The sequence below is a fragment of the Scylla paramamosain genome, chromosome 17 (assembly GCF_035594125.1).
Source record: "Scylla paramamosain isolate STU-SP2022 chromosome 17, ASM3559412v1, whole genome shotgun sequence".
NCBI lineage: Eukaryota > Metazoa > Arthropoda > Malacostraca > Decapoda > Portunidae > Scylla > Scylla paramamosain.
The window spans coordinates 8337501-8361317 of NC_087167.1; the positions used below are offsets into that span (position 1 = coordinate 8337501).

The window sequence follows — 23817 nt, forward strand, 5'->3', positions numbered from 1 at the left end:
TCTCTCTCTCTCTCTCTCTCTCTCTCTCTCTCTCTCTCTCTCTCTCTCTCTCTCTCTCTCTCTCTCTCTCTCTCTCTCTCTCTCTCTCTCTCTCTCTCTTGCCGTAGGCTACATACATCTTACATTAAAAAAAAATAATGAACAGTAGTAGTAGTACGTAGTAATAGTAGTAGGAGCCACAGTAGTTATAATAGTAGTAATTATAATGATAATGATGATGATAATAATGATGGTGATAATAATAATAATAATAATAATAATAATAATAATAATAATAATAATAATAATAATAATAATAACCATAACAATAACAATAATAATAGTATCCCGTTGAAAGATCGCAACAAAAGTTCTGGTCTATTACAGGAAATAAAATACCATGATAAATTTAAAGCTGGAATGATGCACCGCCGGCATTTGTTGTAATAATGGACGCCTTGCCTGCACGAGATACATAATGGATTGGCTTGACATCATTAATAACAGACGAAATAGGGTGCAAATTTGTAGACAAGCACATAATGGAGTACTAGTGTTAGTTCGTAAATAAATTTGGCTGTCTGTGGAGAAGATGGAAATTAAATCTATTCAATCCTTTTATTTCTCAGACCTCTTTTGGTAACATTCATATCATTATGTAAAATTAATATAGTTTGCATGTAATACAGACAGAGTAAAGGGAGCATAAAAGATTAATCACGTATATTCTAAGCCACGAAACTACCTAGCACACAGTAGAAAAGTATGTGAAACGTTACCAGGGAATATGGGAAAATTATGTGTAGTAATGGAAGGGTTAAAATTAGAATACCGGTTCTGTAAAAGATGGAAGTGAAGTGGATCATTTTGAGTCACCATATAGAGTAAGATTTCGCGGCTCAGAGGGAAGTGAAATAAGGCTGAATGAACGAGAAATCAAAGAGCTACAGTCTCCCCCATATCCACGTTCATCACTTATCATTGCCATTGTGAGTCGCCCGCTGTGAACCGCCTCCTCCACTCGTATCCAAAACAGATCACGCCAATCCCTCCATCACCCGCTCTCTCGTACTGTCTGTGTGTGCCGGATACGAGTCGAATCAGACGGGGCGGTCCACAGGAGGCGAGTCACATAATGGGTTAACGAAAGTGGAGAGTACTGTGCTTTCAACGGTCATCAGTCAAGGAACCCGCCTCACTCTGCCAGTGTTTAGTATTCCCCTTAGCCGCAAGTCCTTTGATCCGGTGAGTCTTTCAGTTGTCAGATTTTGTGGGGAGATTGTCAGCAGACTTTATACTGAGAGAAGACGTAATACACAATGCTAGTGAGTGCAGAGCGTTATTTGACTCCCGAGGGCGACTGTACATGAAATAAGTGTCTTGGTATTACAGTCCATCCTCCTCCGACGCGATCATTTTCTTCTGCGTCGCGTTACAGAAATAATATCGCGTTAAAAGGACTCATTAACCCTTATTTCCTCCTGCGCCCCCACCTGAAGTCCCCTTTTTGAGCACATTATTCGTAAAATTTGTCACTAAAAATACAAAAAAGCTAGACAAAAATCGCGTTACAGAAATTAGCATTAGAGGGAAGCTTGGAAGGCGAGGCGAGGGAGAAAAGCAGTTGAATCTCTAGGACACAAGATGAAAGACCGGACAGTAAGACACAGTACCAACACTCACACATGTAAAGGCGACGCGTGTTGGAACAGAAGACAAAAGGCAAGGATCGGACCAGCTGAGATGAATTGCCTGAATAATGTTTGTGGTGCGCGAAAAATTAATAGTGAAAACATGCAACGTGCCTGCAACAAATTCGAGAAATCATGCAGAGAGACGAGGGAATGGAATTAGTTGTTGAGGCGGCCAGACGCACCAACATAAAGGAAGGAATGGCAGGAAGTGAGATGACTGAGGGAATATGTACGAATATGTATACGAGAACAGTATGGTAGATGTGATGGGTGCAAGAGGGCGACCTGCAGTGTAAAGGGAGATTAGAATGCTAGAATATGTAAACTAAAGGGATGAGAAGGGCATGAGAGGATTAGAGCACGCAAGGAGGGAATGCAAGGACAAGGATATAGAGACATGAGCCGCGGCTGGCCTTAGTAACAAGCATTATAAGGGAGAGAGAGAGAGAGAGAGAGAGAGAGAGAGAGAGAGAGAGAGAGAGAGAGAGAGAGAGAGAGAGAGAGAGAGAGAGAGAGAGAGAGAGCAGGTTTCAAGACAATTATCCTTCAATTTTCGATGATTCTCTTGACATCTCTTTAGGGACTGGCACCTCAGTGGGATTTTTTTATCTTATTTTTTTTTTTGTTTCCCTTGGCCAGTGACCCTCTTACATGAAAAAAAAAGAATAAATAAATAAATAAATAAAAGTTGTGTCGTGGCCCACCTCAGACACCTCAGACACGCCTAGAAGTGACGTCAGTAGTTAGGTGGCGAGCTGTAGCTACAATCATATTACCACTAATTACATGAACTCGTTCCATTTATCATTGTTTATCACTTCTTTCCCTTGGTGTTGATTGCATTACTGTTGCTTTTAAGTCTTATGTTATGTCATACTACTAATTACATTATATTATACTGCTAATTACACTAACTCGCTCCATTTAGTATTAACGATTACATCTTTGTTTTTTGGCGTTAATTAAAGTATCGTTGCTGTAAAAGCTTTGAATTATACTACTGATTATGTTATATTATTCTACTAATTAGACTAAATTATTCCATTAAATACCGTATACTACTGATTATGTCATATTGTTCTACTAATTAGACTAAATTTTTCCATTAAATACCGTCCTTTACTTTTTCTTTTTGGGATTGCTCAAGTTATTATTGCTTCTAAGTATTTTCAAACGTGACAGAACGCCTTCACTACAAAAGCACTATAGAATGTACGTAGTGAAGATACAGACACGTGGCAACAGTATAGCAGTGCTCGGATTAGCCCTTGAGCTGCTAATGACGCTAACTTTTACTTAAGCACCCATAAACAATTGTAACTCGCAAAAATATATATACAGGCACTTAGAGATCAACTACTTTCTCTCTCTCTCTCTCTCTCTCTCTCTCTCTCTCTCTCTCTCTCTCTCTCTCTCTCTCTCTCTCTCTCTCTCTCTCTCTCTCTCTCATTTCCTGGCAGTGGTATCTTTCAAAATGGCTACTTTATCTATACATGCAACAGAATATTTCATTACGTCTAAGGGGAAGCCGGGGCAGTGTATCAGTAGTCGGCTTACATACAGACTGGGCGAGGCTTGTGTACTGTGGGGCGTTCAGGTGTGGCTGGCAGACCGCTGTGTGGTGACGAGGCGGTGGTGGTGGTGGTGATAGTCATGTTTTTAATGATTCACCTGGTGTGTTTTGGACATAAAACTACAATTGCACCATTGAATTCTTTAGTAGTAGTAGGAGTAGCAGTAGTAGCAGTAGTGACGATAATAGTAGTGAAAGTAGAAGTAACATCAGCAGAAGCAAATATACTTCTTACTGTTATTTCCAGTATTTGAATTATCAGGAGTGGACGAGGAACAAGAGATGAAGCAAGTGAACCGAAAATAGAAGGAGGAGGAGGAGGAAGAGGAGGAGGAGGAGGAGGAGGAAGAGGAAGAGGAGGAGGAGGAGGAGGAAAGCATCTGTCCATTGGGTATTAGTTAATCTGGGAAGGCAAGGCAGGGGATTTGGGTTCTTGGGGAGGAGGAGGAGGAGGAGGAGGAGGAGGAGGAAGGGAAAGAGGAAGAATGATGTCAAGTGAAAAGAAAAAGAAAAGGGAGATACAAGAACGAAGTTAATTACTGTAAAAGGGAGGAAATTGTGATAAAGTACGGTAAGAGAGAGAGAGAGAGAGAGAGAGAGAGAGAGAGAGAGAGAGAGAGAGAGAGAGAGAGAGAGAGAGAGAAATATATTTACTCATCCTACGTAAACTCCCTCTCTCTCTCTCTCTCTCTCTCTCTCTCTCTCTCTCTCTCTCTCTCTCTCTCTCTCTCTCTCTCTCTCTCTCTCTCGCGTGATAGTACGAGAGAAGCTAAATTAACTTTCTCCTCCTGTGATTAACTAGAGAGAGAGAGAGAGAGAGAGAGAGAGAGAGAGAGAGAGAGAGAGAGAGAGAGAGAGAGAGAGAGAGAGAGAGAGAGAGAGAGAGAGAGATATTAGTTATTAAGTTTTATGGTCCAAAAATAGGATTGGTCTCTCTCTCTCTCTCTCTCTCTCTCTCTCTCTCTCTCTCTCTCTCTCTCTCTCTCTCTCTCTCTCTCTCTCTCTCTCTCTCTCCACTCAGGTCCTCTTAACCTACTTCCACTCTACTGACCCTTCCTTTCCTCCTCCTCCTCCTCCTCCTCCTCCTCCTCCTCCTCCTCCATTCTTATTCTTCTTGCAACTTTGTTTTTTTCCTCTTTTTTTTTTTTGTATTTTTTAACACATTGTACTTTCAATCCCCCCTCTCTCTCTCTCTCTCTCTCTCTCTCTCTCTCTCTCTCTCTCTCTCTCTCTCTCTCTCTCTCTCTCTCTCTCTCTCTCTCTCTCTCTCTCTCTCTCTCTCTCTCTCTCTCTCTCTCTCTCTCTTGCTTCTTTTGTATTTCTTCTTTCCTTCTATACCTTTTTTCTTTCCTGTCATATTATTCCTTTCCTTATCTCCTTTCTTTTGTGTTTTGCTTTCTATTTTACTCTTCCTCTCTTCATTTTCTTATTCTCTCTATCTCCTTCCTACTCTTTCCTTTTTTCGTCTACTTCATTTTTCCTCCTCCTTCAATCTGGTCTGTTTTTTTTTCTTTCGATTTTCACTTTCTCCTTCCGTCTCTTTCTCTTTTTTCTTTCGTTTTTTTTCCGTTTTCCATCCATTATCAAGTTTCTGTCTCCCTCTCTTTCTATCTTTTTCTGTCCATGTTTTACGTTTTCTTATATAGCATCTCTCTTTTCTCCCCCACTAATATTTTTTTCCTCATGTACTTTTTTTTATTTTATATTTATTTTATTCTCTTCATTTTTTTCTTTATTTGTCTTTTACTTTTTTCTTTGGTTATTCTTCCTCATTCTCATTCGTTACTTTCTTTTCCTTTTCTATCTTCCTTTCGCCCTCTGTCACATTCCTTTTATTCTACCCTGTCATTAATTCCTCCTCCTCCTCCTCCTTGAAGCCACTGAGTTAGTTTCTCATCTTTGTAAATTACTGGTTTGGAATTTTGTTTGAACAGACCTCAGATGCTTCAGGCAGGATAGGGTATGGGAGAGGGGAGAGAAGCGGGAGGAAGGAAGGGAAGGAGGGGAGGAAGAAGTGAGGAATGAATAGTGGGAAAGAGGGAGTAATGTTTGTAAGAGTAAAGCTTCTCTCTCTCTCTGTAATGGAAGGAAAACACACATAAATCATTGATCTCCTCGCCTCATTTATCTCCTTCCTCGTTACTTTCCAGCCAATCCGTGATAACAGAGACACCAATGGACTGATCACCTGGAGACAACACCAGGAAAATAAAGTAAAAAATAAAGACAAGAACAAGAGATGTAACTTCATAGCGGTGTATATGCGTAGTATTTATTGATTTCTTATTCTATGTAGGAAGGACACCGGCCAAGGGCAATAGAGATCCAATAAAAGAAAAAAATAAAGGGCCTATTGAGATGCCGCTCCCCGATAGGGTTCAAAGGGGTAGTAATGATTTTTTTTTAGTATCGTAAAGTTTGCGTGCTCTCTCACTCTCTCTCTCTCTCTCTCTCTCTCTCTCTCTCTCTCTCTCTCTCTCTCTCTCTCTCTCTCTCTCTCTCTCTCTCTCTCTCTCTCTCTCTCTCTCTCTCTCTCTCTCTCGTCTCAAAATTTGTGGTGTAAGTTATCATGATCTACTGTTGTGATTCTGGGAAGTTTGAAGTGGGGATGATAATGGAGGTGGTAGTAGTAGTAGTAGTAGTAGTAGTAGTAGTAGTAGTAGTAGTAGTAGTTGTTGTTGTTGCTGTTGCTGTTGGTGATGGTGGTGGTGGTAGTGGTGATGGTGATGTCGTAAATAGTAGTAGCCTTAGAAAAGAAACAGTAGCAGTACTGGTAACAGCAGCAGCAGCAGCAGCAGTAGCAGGAGTAGTAGTAGTAGTAGTAGTAGTAGTAGTAGTAGTAGTAGTAGTAGTAGTAGTAGTAGTTGTAGTAATAGAATTTTAGTAGTAATAGTAACAGTAGTAGTAGTAGTAGTAATAATGATAGCAACGACAACAATAATAATAATAATAATAGTAATAATAATAATAATAAAAATGATAATAATAATGATAATAATAATAATAATAATAATAATAATAATAATAACTGGTGGTGGTGGTGGTGGTGGTGGTGGTGGTAGTGGTGGTGGTAGTGTTGGTGGTTGTAATCTTAGAGGAGAAAGAGCGACGTGTGATATCTCTTTACACCCCCACACCCCGCCCACCCCAAAGGTTTTAATCCGGCGCCGCCAACACAAACACAACACAGCACAACACAACACTACACGCCACTAACGAGAGAGAGAGAGAGAGAGAGAGAGAGAGAGAGAGAGAGAGAGAGAGAGAGAGAGAGAGACCGGGGAAGGTATGCAAACCCAGTGCGAAGCGAGGCGGGAATTAGTGCGGCGAGAGAGACAGACGGAAGGATCACACTTACATGATCTGAATGACAAGGGGAAAAAAAAAAAAGAAAAGTCATCAGTTTCTCGCGGCGTGTTGTGAATGGCGTCTGTTGGTGGGAGTCAAAATAAACGTCACTCTGGTTGGAAGTTTGCTCGTTGGAAAGCTTCGCATCCTCGTACCTTTTTCAATCATATCCCGTCTACTCTTGACAGAATTCATTGGGAAGTTTTGAGGTCTGGGGGTGTTTTATGATTACAGTGTTAGCTTAGCAAGGATTATGTACTGCCAGTGGAAGAAAACATTAATGGGAGTCTCAGTAATCATCATTGCGGCGTGTAGGAAGAGGTTTGACAAGAGGGCGAAGCTTTTCAAAACGCGCCAAGCTTTATAAATTACTGCTCCTTTATCGTCATATCTGCCTCCCCGCCCGGTGACCCCCACGAGTGATATCCGATTACATGCATCTTTTTTAAATTGAAAGTGTAATGAAATACAGCGATAAAGGATAAGACGGTAATAGGCTTTTTGTAAATTATTGATATTTTATAATTACTTTCTATATTCCGTGTATATATATTTTTCTTTTTTTTTCATTGTATTTGGTTATTTGGATTCATGGAGGCAGGCTTATGTATAGTTGACAATTGAAAAAACATAATCCCCTCCTGGAGCTTTTAGAGGAACATTAGGGAAAGAGGATTGCAAGCAAGCAGGATCAGTAGTGCCAGCCTTCACCACGCTCGCCTCCTCGTCCTCGTGAAAGACGCAGCGGGAAAACTGACAGGAGTGGAGGCTGGAGGAATATACACTCTGGCCCGCTTTTGGCACGCTTTGCTCTCTCACCACGACTATTTTCAAAGGCCACAGAGATGATTAGCCGGGTTCTTAAGTGTTTCTCTTGCTAATAGGGTAGAAATCTTGTTAATATATCACTAGAATTGTAAAAACACACTTAAAAACCCGTGTCATTTCAACTAGAGCCTTTTGAATGTAGTGGAGGTGCGGCGAAGAACGTTTCAGATTCCTTTGTATTGACGGGAGGTACAGCTTAGGGATAAGCGTACGTGGGAAACCATTTTTTTCCCTAGAGACTGTGGGAGGAAGCTGAGAATGGGAGGGACCTTGAAAATAGGGATAAAAATAGTGGAAGGAAACTATAGCCAGCAGTAGAGTATGTAGTTAATGAGTGGACGCTGCTGTGACGAATAAGTGGTAGCTGACGTGTCCTCCATTGTGGTGTGTGGACAGTGGTTCAGTACATCTCACAGGAAAGATGAACTCGCATGAAAAAGTTTGAAATAAATAAGAAATTGTGAAAGGCTAAAGAAGGGAAGTGTAGTTCAGAAGCACGTAACTTCACTGAGCCTCACTCACACTCTTGTCATCAACTCTGTCACGGTAATTTTGTGGACACAGTAACGCTGCTGCTGACGTGCCTTCATTCCCTGGTGAGTGTCCGTATTCACATCTTGACCTGAAACGTGCAGCAAACCGATGTTGTTTATAAGGTACTAGTTCATTCGCATAGGAATAATCTTTTTTCTTGCAATTAAATTATGGTTTTGATAGAAATATAACGTGAAGTCGCTGCATATTTCAGAACAAGACCAACCAGCGAACGACATCACTCGGCAGTGTTCCCACGCTGACGTGTCCTCAGGCGGGAAAATTACAGTGAAAGACTATGTAATACTGAGTAATGAAAGAATGACGTGTGTATTCCAGGTCCCAGTAAGAACATGCTGGAGGGTGACACGTAAAATTATGTAAATGAAAACGATTGGAAAGCTTAATGCTGTTGAGTGAAATTAAAGAGAAAATATCTTTAGTATTGAGAGATGTATACAGTTATGTTTGTCGGAGAAATTTTGGAACGTTATAATTAACTACCATGCGCTCTTAGCTTTGGTTTACTTGTTGTTAAATACAGCACGGTGGATTGTGTGTGTTCCTGGTGGTGCGAGGCATGGCGTGTCCAGTGGTGAGACCTGAGCTGTGTGTGTATTTGTGTGTGTGTGTGTGTGTGTGTGTGTGTGTGTGTGTGTGTGTGTGTGTGTGTGTGTGTGCTAAAAAAAAGTATTTCATTGACTTTTTATTTATTTATTTTTATTTTATTTTATTTCTTTATTTATTTATTTTTATTTATTTATTTATTGCATTTATTTATTTATTTATTTATTTATTTTATTTATTTTTTTTTTTTGCCAATATTAAACAGAATCCGAGGTAGCTCTTAAGTTGTGTAAAGAAGGAAATGGTTTCTTTTCATCACGCAGACTTGTACCAAATGTCAGTACTAAACAGCTTTCCACTGTCGGACACACACACACACACACACACACACACACACACACACACACACACACACACACACACACACACACACACACACCTACAGGGACTGAAATAGATCCCATATCAAACAAACTTGAAGACGTATATTAAGACTAACTTCCACAATATGTCTTTAAACGCAGGAGGATGCTGAGAGAGAGAGAGAGAGAGAGAGAGAGAGAGAGAGAGAGAGAGAGAGAGAGAGAGAGAGAGAGAGAAGGGCGCGATGTGCCTGGCTGGAAAAATAACAAAAGAACAAGGCCAGGTCTCTCTCTCTCTCTCTCTCTCTCTCTCTCTCTCTCTCTCTCTCTCTCTCTCTCTCTCTCTCTCTCTCTCTCTCTCTCTCTCTCTATCGGCTGGAAATGCGGGAACGTACTATTGCATGAAAAGTGAAAAAAGGAGATTCAGGTGCTGGAAAAAAAAAAGTGCGGAAACGAGAGAGAGAGAGAGAGAGAGAGAGAGAGAGAGAGAGAGAGAGAGAGAGAGAGAGAATGCCAGCTCAGTGTCCTCGCCATGGTAACCTCAGTCGCTCCCATGTTGCTTTAAGGCTGCTATTAAATTTGAACAAGTAATTAAGCACCTACCAATATCAACTTTAAATTTAAATACCCAATGCATTACAGCGAGCACACAACACTCAGGTTTGGAAACGTAGGTGAGTTTAAGAACACGAGAAAGTAAGGGAAGCTGCAAGAAGCCATGAGGCCTACACGTGGCAGTCCCTGTAGGAAATATGCCTGTACCTTTTTTTCACATACCATCCCCCATCAGTAAATTTCTCTAATATTCTTTTTAAAGCTCCTCTCTCTCTCTCTCTCTCTCTCTCTCTCTCTCTCTCTCTCTCTCTCTCTCTCTCTCTCTCTCTCTCTCTCTCTCTCTCTCTCTCTCTCTCTCTCTCTCTCTCTCTCTCTCTCTCTCTCTCTCTCTCTCTCTCTCACCACTTAAGCTTGGAATTATAGTAAAAGGAAGCAGCGGTGTGTAAGTCATCTACTCTCTCTCTCTCTCTCTCTCTCTCTCTCTCTCTCTCTCTCTCTCTGTCTGTCTCTCTCTCTCTCTCTCTCTCTCTCTCTCTCTCTCTCTCTCTCTCTCTCTCTCTCTCTCTCTCTCTCTCTCTCTCTCTCTCTCTCTCTCTCTCTCTCTCTCTCTCTCTCTCTCTCTCTCTCTCTCTCTCTCTCTCTCTCTCTCTCTCTCTCTCTCTCTCTCTCATCCTCTTTATATCAACACATTCAGTATATCGTAAGGACCAAACTCTCTGCTGCTGTTTGTTTCATCTTTTGTTTTATATTTTGTTTCATTCTTTGTGTTCCTTTGTGTTGCTCTGCCCACAAGCTCCTACGCACCGCACATTAACCCCCAGGTGCACTAATTACGTAACCCAGTGTAGCCCTCAGCGTAGGCCTACTGCTGCCGTGCCTAAGTAAGCAGGTTACCTAACGCTTTAAGTACCCACGCCTTGATTACCTGTACTCTTAGGCGACTTGTAACTACGACTGCACCTCTCTCTCTCTCTCTCTCTCTTTAGTCATAGTTAAGAGGAAGGGAAGGAGCTGAAGGCAAGGGAAGGACGGAGGAGAAGGGAGAGAAAGGGAGGGACGGAGAGTAAAGGGAGTAGGATAAAGGGTGCCTATTAAGAGCTTACACTTACAACTAACATATCACACACACACACACACACACACACACACACACACACACACACACACACACACACACACACACACACACACACACACACACTTGCTTCTCGAGACGGTATCCAAACCACTCCGTTCACAAAATGTCTTTCGATTCGGATGTGTAGACTACAAACTTCGTGAAGGCGCCATGTGGATCCGCACACACTAATAAAAGGTTCACTAACGCATCCACTCACCCACTCAACCATATCCACCCACTGACATCCACCCATCCACCCAGAGCCAGATTCCCATCCTTCTATTCATCGACTCACACTCACCCACCCACGAGATACTTATTGATACAGGTTGGCATTTGTGGATGAGTGAATTATTGTGTGGATGAATAGGTGGATGGGTGAGTGGATGCGTGGATGAGTGGGTGGGTGAGTTGGTGTGTGGATGGATATTTGGCTGGGTGGATACATGAGTGAGTAAATGGGTGTGTGGATGAGTAGATGCACTGATGTGTGGATAAATGAATGGGTGGATGGACTGATATGTGGATGGGAGGGTGAGTAGCTGGGGTGACTGATAGATGGAAGGATGGATGAATGTGCTGTAGGTTGGCGTGTGGGTAGATGTGTGGATGGGTGTGTCAATGGGTCAGTAGGTGGATGAGAGGCTGAATGGTTGTGTGGATAGGTGGGTGGGTGGATGAGTGGATGTGTTGGTGGGTGGGTAGACGAATGGATGGATCGATGGGAGTCAGTGGGGGGGCATATATGACCTGGGTACCATCCGCCCCAGTACCAAGTGACTAGCTCCCAAAAATGGTTGTGCGATAATGCTGGCAGACTAAACTGTTATGATTACCTCCAGTACGATAAGTGTTTGTCTGTGAAGCTAAGCAAGGCACCGTGAGAACAAGATGTCATGTGTCTATAAATACTTAACAGAAAATATTTATCAATGGAAGTAAACAACAGGGGTGACGGAAGCAAAATTCTCAGTATCAGTAATTAGGATAGGACAAGGAATAATGGGTTCAAGCTTGAAAAAAGTTACATTTAAAAAGATAAGGAAAAGAACTGGTTCTCGAGTACAGTGGAAGATGAACAGAATAGACTCAGTAATCATTTTGTTAGTGCTGAGTCATTAGTAAGCTTTAGAAGAAGAGTAGATATATTTAGGGATAAGGATAATAAGAAGAAATAGGTAGACATGTTTCATACTGGGACTGCCACGTGTATGCCTGATGGCTTCTAGCAGCTTCCTTTATTTTCTTTTATGTTCTTAAATTTGAGTAATTTATTAGCTTTTAATACAATGCTTGTAGAATCATACACTTCTTATAATGTTATTTTGTACCACAGTTTGTTTAAGAAAGACGACACGTACAGCCACAGACAGACACAACACGTGAGGTGGGGATCACACACAGCATAATGTGTGGTCATTAGTGCTTCAATAGAAAGCTGGTGACGAATGCTGCACAACACACCACACACTCTGGGCAAACCTCACCTCTCTCTCTTTCTGTATGGTAACCAGAATTTAAGTTTTCGTCTTTGTGAATGCCTATGAATTAATAATAATAATAATAATAATAATAATAATAATAATAACAATAATAATAATAATAATAATAATAATAATAATAATATTAATATTATTATTATTATTATTATTATTATTATTATTATTATTATTATTATTATTATTATTATTATTGTTATCATTATTATTATTGTTATTATTATTGTTATTATTATTGTTATTATTATTATTATTATTATTATTATTATTATTATTATTATTATTAATAGTAGTAGTAGTAGCAGTAGTAGTAGTAGTAGTAGTTAGTAGTAGTAGTAGTAGTAGTAGTAGTAGTAATAATAATAATAATAATAATAATAATAATAATAATAATAATAATAATAACCATAATAACCATAATAAATTGTTGTGATTGGCTGACACAATGGCGCGCAAGTTCCTTATTGGTCGTAGCCGGTCACTGAGTTGCCAACGACGGATTACCTCCTGCGCCCTAAGACACTGATTGCACTGCACGTGGTTCCCTGCCTGTGAACCGTGAAGACGGTGCTCTGCAAGGCGGCAACACTGACGAAAACCGTCACTGCTTGGAGTTGGTGAAAAGCACTTCAGGCAAACTGCCACCTCAGGCCAAGTACTGCCTGGGGGCTACCTTCAGCCAAAACATTAGACTACAGGATTATAGCTGGCTGCATAGCAAGACACAGTGTGAGTAGAAGCGTGTGTGTTCCTGCACCATAGACACTGAGGATCACACAGGCAAAGCAAGTGAGCAGCGAGTGTGGTGAGTCCCAGGCGGACATGAACGGTCAACGGAACTTCGAGAAATACATCCGTGGCGTGTGTGTCGTGGAGAATGGCGACATTCTCCGCGGCCCCCCACGCAAGGTGAAGGTGTCCCTGCATCACCTCGACGCCCCAGCGCCTCGCTGGTGCTGCTGCTGCTGGCCACGCACACCGAGCTGCGACAAGGTAGCCAAGTTTAAGTTCAACAAGCAGAAGAGCGAGGCCAGTCTCCAGAAGTACACGTCGCTGGAGACGGCCATGTACATGAACGGCATGGTGTTCCAGGAGTACTGGAAGCCAGGCAAAGCGGCGGTGAAGGTGTCAGTCACGCAGCGGCGAGGAAAGAAGCTAGTCCTCTTCGCCCGCCTGACAACCTTCCTGGACGAGATGCGGGACAGAGAAGCGGAGCAATTCGTCCTCTTTGTCACAGAATCGGGATTTCGGATCATTACGAAGGACAAGACGGCTTCAGGAGGCGAGGAGAAGCGCGCTCCTCAGAAAAAGACCAAACACGCGTCACGACAGAAAGGAGAGTGCGATAAACGCGAACATTACGAAAAGAAGGAAAAGATCGACTACATGACCTCTTTGTTAACCAGCTTTAAGGAGAAAAAAGAAGAGCCCGCCCAAATCTTAACACGTCCAGAGGTCGTGAAGTTGCCGCCAGTAATCCCGATGCTTGCAGTCCAAACCAACAACTTGACGGCAAGTCGCTGCTCTCCATTCCACAAAGAGGCTCCTGCTGCACGGGAACAGCACGCCACCGCATCTCGTCCCGCCCTTCGCGAATTGCAGCCGTCAATGAATCGTAACGAACAGCAAAGCACCGCATTTTGTTCCGTCCCTCGCGAAGCTCAGCCGTCCAAGAATCGTGAAGAATTAGAGAAGAAAGTACAAATGGTTCAGGTTCAGGGAAAAGATGAGTGGGACGTTGAGAGCGAGAGAAAAAATCCTGTCGAAGGAAAGGAGACTGCGGCTTGGGAGGGAAAAGATGAAAAGGAGACGAACACTGACGATATGGAAAACGCCGCTTCTGAGGCAGAGAACAGAGATAAGGAGGAGAAAGACGATACTGAGAAGCAAGATGGGAAGAAGGAAGACGACCAAGGAATAATGAGCGAAGTACAGTTAGTTCAGGAAGGAGAGGATGAAGACTCTAAAAGTCATGAAAAGAATACAGGTGAAGAAGAGGAAGCCCCAGCTTGGGAAGACTATGGTGAAGATGAGACAGAAAAACTGGAGACGGTCACTGGTGATGTGGAAGGCATCCCTGCAGAGAAGAACACAGACGAAGAAGAGAAAGACGCTGATAGAGGAGATATTACAAAGAAGGAAAAGGAACCAGGAACAATGAGTGACATGCAGCTGGTTCAGGAAGGAGACGATGAAGATCCTAAAGGAGAGGAAGGGAGTCCACGTGAAGGAGAGGAGACTGAAGCTTGGGAAGACTATAATGAGCAGGAGACTGGAAAGAAGGAGATGGACGCTGAAGAATTGAGCAGCGTCCCTCCAGAGAAAGAGTGTACTGATGATTGGTTAGACTATGATGAGCATGACACTGGAAAGCAGGAGACGGACACTGAAGAGGTGAACAGTGTCCCTCCAGAGAAAGAGTGTACTGATGATTGGAAAGACTGTGATGAGGATGACATTGGAAAGCAGGAGACGGACACTGACGAGTTGGACAGCGTCCCTCCGGAGAAAGAGTGTACTGATGATTGGAAAGACTGTGATGAGGATGACATTGGAAAGCAGGAGACGGACACTGACGAGTTGGACAGCGTCCCTCCGGAGAAAGAGTGTACTGAAGACTGGAAAGACTGTGATGAGCATGACATTGGAAAGGAGACGGACGCTGACGAGTTGAACAGCGTCCCTCCAGAGAAAGAAGCATGGGAAGACTATGATGAGCATGACATTAGAAAGGAGGAGACGGACGCTGACGAGGTGAACAGCGTCTCTCCAGAGAAAGAGAATACTGAAGATTGGGAAGACTATGATGAGCATGACACTGGAAAAGAGGAGACGGACGCTGACGAGGTGAACAGCGTCCCTCCAGAGAAAGACGAGGCAGATCAGGAAGACAAAGATGATGCTGAGAGGGAATGTGTTTCACTGAAGGTCAAGGAACCAGGAATAATGATTGACACGCAGATGGTTCAGGAAGGAGACTATGAAGACGCTCACAGTGAGGAAAAGAGTCCAGCTGAAGAAGAGACTGCAACGGAAGAAGGTGACCATGAAACTAAAAAGGAGACGGACGCTGAAGAGGTGATCAGCGTCCCTGCAGGGAAAGAGAATACAGAAGAGAAAGAGACACGAAATATTGAGAAAGGCGTTGAGAAAGAAGACCTTACAGAGAAAGTTAACTTTCCCTCTTTAGCCAAACTGAAGTCCTCAACCAAAGTCACCGTGAAGAACAAGCCAAGGAGAGACAAGATAAGGAAAGCAATGCACTTGAGAAAGAAGAAAGGTTTGCCTGACTACAAGAAGAGCGTGAGCAGCAGGTGGAGGTGGTGGGGGACTTCCACAACAACACCGGTGGAGAAAATGACGCCTGCAAAGAATATAGGGAAGAGCCACAATTTGAAAAAGAAGGTGTTGACATGTCGCCACAAAAAGACAGTGATGGGTAATGCACCGCCAGCACCGGTGAGGAAGATGACGCCGAGAGTGACGGCAAAGAAGGAACTGGATTTGAGGAAGAAAACATTGCCGTGTAGCCACAAACGTAACGTGCTCTCGCTGAAAAGAAACAGAAAAGCGTCAGGAGAGAAGAAAAAGCGCTACAAGAGGATAAATGTGAAATCAGTCCGCAGTCAGATTGACTCTCACCGCAGCGTCCCTGCTGATTACAAACCCGAGCTGGATTTGAGTGTACTGGAATCGCAGCCGCCACCCCCAGGCCCCGCGCGAGTGAGGTGGGCCCGAGAGGTGGCGGCCCTCAGAACGCGGCTGCGTACCCGGAAACAGACTAGTGCGCGGAGCCTTGTTAACGGCTCGCGCACCGCTCACCGCTGAGTCATTCCTACTGAAGACAAACTTCGTGAATGTGACAAAGATAATAACGAAAACAAAATCTTCTGTCGATTAACTAAGACGCCTAAACATTAAGTGACTCTTCGCGAGGATCAAGACTTAGCGATTCTTTTTTTTTTGGAATTATCTTCTCGATGAAAATAATTCCCCCCAAAAAAAGAAAAGAGAAAAGAAAACAACTATCTATTAACATCGATTAACTAAGACGCCTAAACATTAAGTGACTCTCCGCTGAGGATCAAGACTGAGTGATTCTTTCTTTTTTTGGAATTATTTTCTCGATGAAAATAATTCCCAAAAAAAGAAAAAGATAAAGAAAAAGATCCATCTATTAAGATCAATTAACTAAGACGCCTAAAACATTAAGTGACTTTCCGCTGAGGATCAAGATTGAGCGATTTTTTTCTTTTTCTGGAATTATTTTATCGATGAAAATAATTCCAAAAAAAGAAAAAAAGAAAAAGAAAAGAATTATCTATGAACATCGATTAATTAAGACGCCTAAAACAATAAGTTACTTCACTGAGGATCAAGATTATGCAATTTCTTTCTTTTTCTGGAATTATTTTATCGATGAAAATAATTCCAAAAAAAGAAAAAAAGAAAAAGAAAAGATCCATCTATTAACGAAGCAGCAAGTGAGTGATGCACCACTGAGGAACAAGGTTGTGGGAGAGGAAGCCAGAAAATAATAGTAAAAAGATCTGTCTGTTAACGAGGAAACTAACAAGTGAGTGACTCTCCACTAACAAGACTGAGAGGGAACCAGAAAATAATGATAAAAAAGAAATAAAAGACAAAAACCCACAAAAAAAAAATAGTGTTCTTGTCTCGTAAAACCATAAATTGAGTGTCAGTCCACTGAAGAACAACGCTGTGAATGAAATACAGGAAACAATGAGAAGAAAATTAAAACTTAAAGAAGTGGAATAAAAGGTCTGTCAGCGAAGAAACAATTCAGAGATACTCCAGTGAGGAGCAACTTTGTCAATCCAAACCAGAAAATAATAAGAGAAAAATATCTTAATGAAACAGGTTACTGCTGAAACGAAAAAAGAAAAGTTAGAAATAAAAAAAAAGACTATCCATCAATTAAGAAGCGTAAACATTGATTGTGAGAGGAAATCAGGAAACTGTTAAAAGAAAAGTAAGAATCCACAGAAAAAGCTTTCCACTTGTCATTTAAGCTGCCATTAAATTGAGTGTTAATCCACTCAGGAACAAGATTATTAATAGAAACCAGAAAATAGCGGGAAGAAAGAACAAAATAGGAAATGAACAAAAATCTATCCCTTAATAGTGAAGCATAACCATTGACTCTCCACTGACAAACAAGATTGTGAATGAAACCCACAAAGCAACGACAAAATAGGAAAAAAAAAAAAAATCTGTTAAGGAAGAAACCAACAATGTAGTGACTATTTACTGAAGAACAAAGTTGTGAATGGAAACCAGAAAATAATGGAAAAAAAATACAAAAAAAAAAACGTATTGAGAGAAAAATAAATAAATAAACCTTAAATAGCCTCCACATGAAAAAAAAAAAAAAAACAATAATTATGTTCGTAACCTAAGATGTCAACGATTTGAGTGTTAATGCACTGAGGAACAGCATTGTGAATGGGAACCAAAAAGTAATGACAAAAAAAACAAAAATCTTACCTAATAGTGAAGCATAACCACTGGCTCTCCACCGAGGAACAAGATTGTGAATGAAATACAGAAAGCAACGACAACAAACAAAAGTTCAAAGTTAAAATTGCATAAAAAGATCTAAAAGTCAAAGAAGAAATAAACAATAAAGTGACGCTCCAATGAGGAACAAGATTATCTGTTAGAGGAAATAATTTTAAAAAAGTTAAAAAAGGTAAAACCCTCAAAAACATGAGTGATATCGTGACTACGAAGCCTGTACACTGAGTGTTGATTCACTGAGGACCAAACATCGTAAATGTAACCAAGAAAATTGTGAAAAAAAGGTGAAAGGTAAAAAAAAAGAGAATATTTTGAATGTAAACCAAGAAATAAGGACAAGAAATAAAAGAAGAGAAAATAAATAAGAAGATATTGTATCCATTAATTAATGAAGAATTCTAAACGTAAGGTAACTCGCCACTGAGGAATAAAATTGCGATTGACATCCAGAAAATAATGCCATTAAAAGTAAATAATAAATAAATATAGAAAAAAAATAAATACATAAGAAAAAAAAAATATATGTCTGTTAACGATTGAATAAATGAGTGATGCTCCACTGAAAAACAAGATTGCGACAAATGAAAAAAAATAGTTCTAAAGATATAAATAAATAAATAATAAATAAATAAATGTGAACGACACAAAATAATATTTTGTCAATGAGGAAACTGACAACTAAGTGACTCTCCACTGAGGAACAATATTCAATGAGGAAATAAAGAATAATTAAAAAAATAAATAAATAAAATAAAAACCCAGGAAAAAAGTTTGTACCGGTAATCTGAGAAGCCTGTAAATTGTGTGCTAATTAATTGAGGAGCAAGTCTGAGAGTGCATCCTTGAAAATAATAATGACAAAGGAAAACTCACAATAGAAAAAAAAAACTGTAGCCGTTTATGAAGAAGTTGGCTCATACAAAAAAGAAAAAAAAACTTACTTGAAACATTTATACAATTCGTGGGCATTAGTAAAAAATTTTAGTTGCATTGTATTAGGGGTCAAACACACTACATATCTTTCTTATCAATAAAATAAATCAATTAAACGTTATAATTTTCAATATCCTTATCTTCTGACTGCAGTGAACTGACTGGATAATTGACTAAAATAGACTCAGTAGTAGTAGTAATAGTAGTAGTAGCAGTAGACTCCATCACAGAATAACCCAATACACGCACTCTCTCTCTCTCTCTCTCTCTCTCTCTCTCTCTCTCTCTCTCTCTCTCTCTCTCTCTCTCTCTCTCTCTCTCTCTCCCTCACTCTAAACCTAACGCGACTACCCTCAGTGTTGAAAAATAGATGGAAAGAAGGCATTACTTTCCTCTTTATTCATTTTAATTGCATTGAACACAAGCTTCATAATGCGCTCGTCTCTGCCCCTCAGTGCTCATCCAATACTCAATCATCGACTTCTCCTCTTCCTCCTCCTCCTCCTCCTCCTCCTCCTCCTCCTCCTCCTCCTCCTCCTCCTCTTCCTCCTCCTCCTCCAGCACCGCCACTTCCTTTCCAGTTCCCAGATCATAAGTTTGTGTATCCGTTCTCGTTCTTCCTAGTAAAGCACTCGAGTTTTTCTTCCTCTCTCTCTCTCTCTCTCTCTCTCTCTCTCTCTCTCTCTCTCTCTCTCTCTCTCTCTCTCTCTCTCTCTCTCTCTCTCAACGTAGTGTTTTTTTTTTTTGCCTCTATTTTTCCAGTAGTATTTTTTTTCTCTCTTTTTCTCTTTCTCTTTATTTGGATCTCTTAAATAAACCTCATTTTCCTTTATTTCCTCTCGCCACTTTCAATTTTGCTTCCATATTTCTTTTTTTTTTTTTAACACAGTTTTACTCTTTTTTCCCATTCTTTTTCTTCAAAAACAATCTTTATTCCCGTCTCTTTTACCCTTTAATTCAATGTAATTCTACTTCCTTTTTTTCTCTCTCTCTCTTTTTTTTTTTAACAACACCCGTTTATCTTTCTCTTTTTTTTATCTTTAACTTAACTCGTTTTCCCATCCTTTTTTACCTGAAATAGGACTTTGTGGCTTAATTCTCTTCATAGTAATGCACACAGTTCATCTACCATCATTATCCCCTAGAAATTTATCCTCTTGAGTCTCTGCAATGCCTCACCATCTTGTGGCTAAGTTTGTTCCATTCATTTATAACCCTCTTTGTTAACCTGTTCTTGTCTATTTACTTTTTAAAACTTCACCTGGTCGTGGCTGCTTGAAGACGATAGTTACCTGGTGTTCTGTGTTGTCTGCTGTTGCTGTATGACCATTCACAAACGTAAGAAGAAAGAAAGAACAGTGATTAGTAAAAATTACATGAGAAAAAAAATCCTGCCTTCAGTATAGCAAGGTAAAGCAATACAAAGGTGCATTCATCCCTCAGTTAGCGGATCTCACTTTTTCCACCTCCGTACTTTTGGTTAGGCCTTGAAAGAAGCAGTGGTTTTTGCTGGTGACGTCTCCCACTTTGGCGAGCGAAATGAGTCAGCCCTTCATGGAAAACTAGATATATTTCTCGTACTAGATAATACAAGAACGACCTGAACTTGTGAATAGATAACAAGATTATTCGAGGCACCACGAGACAGTAATGAGAGTTGACGCCATGAAGCTGAGACCACAGTGGTGTGACAATATTGTTCATAGAGGACTTCATTGTTGGAACTGTTGACCTCTGGAACATATTCTCCCCCCCACTCGTTGGCTTGAAAACATAATAACATAAAAAATAAGGGAAGCTGCAAGAAACATAAGAAAAATAAGGGAAGCTGCAAGAAGTCATCAGGCCTACACGTGGCAGTCCCTGTAAGATATATACCTACCTATTTCCACCTATCATCCCCTTCCATAAATATGTCTAACCTTCTTTTAAAGCTCCCTAATGACTCAGCACTAACAACCTGATTACCGAGTCCGTTCTATTCATCTTCTGTTTGGGAACCACTTCCTTCCTATCGCATTCTTGAACCTAAATTTTTCAAGGTTGAACCCGTTATTTCTTGTTCTATCCTGATTACTGATCCTGTGAATTTTGCTTACGTCTCCCTTGTTATAGCACCCTAGACAGCAGCAAGTCGCATGAAGAGAAATACTTTAGGGAAACAGGTTTTCATTGCCATTGTTTTCGTTTCTCTCCGATGAAAAACTAAACAACACCTGCTTATCATTAGTAAAGTTATTTCCACCACCACTAATGGTATTCTAGTAGCGTCCGTTGATTTAACTCTAATATAAAGTTTTCACGTCCTCATATTTTTACAGGATTTGTGGTGTTGTGCGACCTTGTGTTTTAACGAGGTGTACCTTGATAACGTGATTATCTCATCTGGCTGACGGAGAAGTGTCCTTAAGAGAGAGAGAGAGAGAGAGAGAGAGAGAGAGAGAGAGGGAGAGAGAGAGAGAGAGAGAGAGAGAGAGAGATTCACCTTACATTCTGGGGTAAGGAGTCACTTGAGTTATATAGGAAAAAAAAACATTTATTCATTCACCACAATAATGAGATGACCGAAGGTATTGCATAGAGGACAAGAAGAAGACGAAGAGTAGCCCTTAACAGCCAGGACTCCGAGCGTATGATAGGAGGGAGAGAAGTTGAGTTTACAACCTTGTGGGGAGGCGAGGCAAGGCGCGAGGACTGATGACTGGGATAAACCTCCAAGTTGACCATAAGAATTGTGCTCATCAGGGAAGTTATGAGTGGAAAATGAGCGGAATGATAGTGAATTATATGAAGTTACAGTGCCGTTTTTCTGTTCACCTGAGCTTTATTTAGAGGCTTTTGCTGGCGGGAGAAGTAGCTTGGGAGGATTCTTGCTCTGTTTTGTCTTGCTTTCTCTTAAGTACTATAACATTTTCACTGGTGGAAGAAGCAGGTGGGGTGTATTCTTGTTCTGTTTTGTCGTGTTTTTTTTTTCACTACGAGACTTTTTGTTTTCTCTCTCAAACATATACAACTATTTTTTACACGTGTTTTTATTCTGCAGTCTCTTAAAAAGTTTTGCAGCTTAGAAAATACAACATTTACCCCTCTCTCTCTCTCTCTCTCTCTCTCTCGCTCTCTCTCTCTCTCTCTCTCTCTCTCTCTCTCTCTCTCTCTCTCTCTCTCTCTCTCTCTCTCTCTCTCTCTCTCTCTCTCTCTCGGGAATGTGTCTATTCAAACTTTTCTTTCTTGCATTTATTTCATTTATTTATTTTTTCACAATGCTTTCGAAGTGAACAAAGGGTGAGCATAACAGTGCAGGGGTGATTGTAGCATAGAGACAGTTGACCAGACCACCTCGTTATAGACTCCGGCATCCCTTCATCCCCGTGTGTTGTTGTGTATATGTATATGTACTCGTATGTATGTATGTATGTATGTATCATCCCTTCATAGATACATACATTCCTTTCATTCCCTCTTTCTCCCATTCTCTTTACTAGGATTGTCTCTCGTTAACACACACACACACACACACACACACACACACACACATTGTATATCTAACCTGTCCAGAATTGTCAGATATGAAATATGTCACAGGATTTCCGTGTTGCGGCGCCTCATTGTAAATCACTGAAATCATTTCTGAAATATTGACGGATCTACTAAAATTATGATAACTGTAAAAAAAAAAAAAAAAAAAAAAATTTGTTTGCGTCTTTTTCACCGTGTTTTTTTTTTTTTTTTTTTTTGTGTGTGTGTGTGTGTGTTGATAATGATCCTTTGTTTCATTACCGCTCACTGACTGCTATTTTTTTTGCTTCATTTTTTTTTCTAACGTTATTTAATTCATGTATTACTGCAAAGGTATATAGATAAATATGAATTTCTCTAAAGTTATACCTGCCTTTCCTAAAATGTTCAAACTGAATTGTATCTTTAATTAAATCCTTTCTTTATCACTAACCACTCCGAGGCATTTCTTCTCGTTCCACAGCCACCTCTAAACATTACACTGGCTAGGAACTGCAAAATCTATTCTTTTAATCCCCTTCTTTGTTGCAGACGCTTATAAAAGTTTTTTACGTTGCTTTTAGTGTCGAGAACTGTTGTATATCGCAGGGAAAGAGTTAAGTGGTGTAAGTGTTATAGCAAGGGTGACGTAAGCACATTCCTCAGGATCAATAATCAGGGGTAGGACAAAAAATAATTGGTTCAAACTTGATAGAGGTACATTTAGAAGAGAGAGAGAGAGAGAGAGAGAGAGAGAGAGAGAGAGAGAGAGAGAGAGAGAGAGAGAGAGAGAGAGAGAGAGAGAGAGAGAGAGGGGACTGCTTCTCAAACGGAGTGGTCCATTAATAGAAGAGACTCAGCAATCAGGTTGTTAGTGTGGAGTCATTAGGGAGTTTCAAAAAAAGTCCCACACAGATTTATGAATGAGGACGACAAGTGGAAATAGGTAAATACGTTTCATACGGGGACTGCCACGTGTAGGACTGATGGTTCCCTGCAACTTCCCTCACCTAATTATATTCTTACGTTGTAATCGCCGAAAAGAAAGAAAAAGTGAATAAGATAAAAAGTATAAGAAAAATTAGGAGAGAAAGAATTAGGTACGGATGTGAATTTTTTTTTTCAGATTTCTTTCTTCTACATTTCTATTATTTTAGCTTCTATATTTAAAGTTAAGATTAACAAACACATCCTTAGTCTGACTCCTCTTCTCTGTCTCCCGCAGCGGTCGCCACTCCGTCGCCGCCACCTATTGGGTGGGTGCCACGGACGCCCAGCACGAGAACAGCTTCACCTGGACCAGCGGGGCACCCTTCTTCTATACAGGTGAGAGAGAGAGAGAGAGAGAGAGAGAGAGAGAGAGAGAGAGAGAGAGAGAGAGAGAGAGAGAGAGAGAGAGAGATGAAGGTAAAAGAGGGAGGGAAGTGGAAAGAAAGGCTTTAGAAAGGAAAAGGAAGGAGAAAATAAGGGAGAGAGAGAGAGAGAGAGAGAGAGAGAGAGAAGAGAGGAGAGAGGAGAGAGAGAGAGAGAGAGAGAGAGAGAGAGAGAATTTGATTAGAAACGCTCAACAGAAAAGTAAACTAGATTGTGTGTGCATGCATTTCCCGTTTTCTTTAACACATAGATATGTACGAACTGGCAACCCTCTCCAGATTTTTACACCCTGCTCTCTCTCTCTCTCTCTCTCTCTCTCTCTCTCTCTCTCTCTCTCTCGCTCTCTCTCTCTCTCTCTCTCTCTCTCTCTCTCTCTCTCTGACTATTCCTTTTCACATCCCTTTCCTGTTCATCA

General features: G+C 40.8%; 1 protein-coding gene across 1 annotated transcript in view; it reads left to right on the top strand.

Annotated features, from left to right (window-relative positions):
• The window catches only part of LOC135108603 (uncharacterized), a 171230-nt gene that overhangs the window by 35009 nt on the left and 112404 nt on the right, over positions 1-23817 (top strand). The window contains 1 exon segment of the mRNA XM_064019762.1: positions 23254-23354. Within this exon segment, the coding sequence (XP_063875832.1) occupies positions 23254-23354 (101 nt within the window).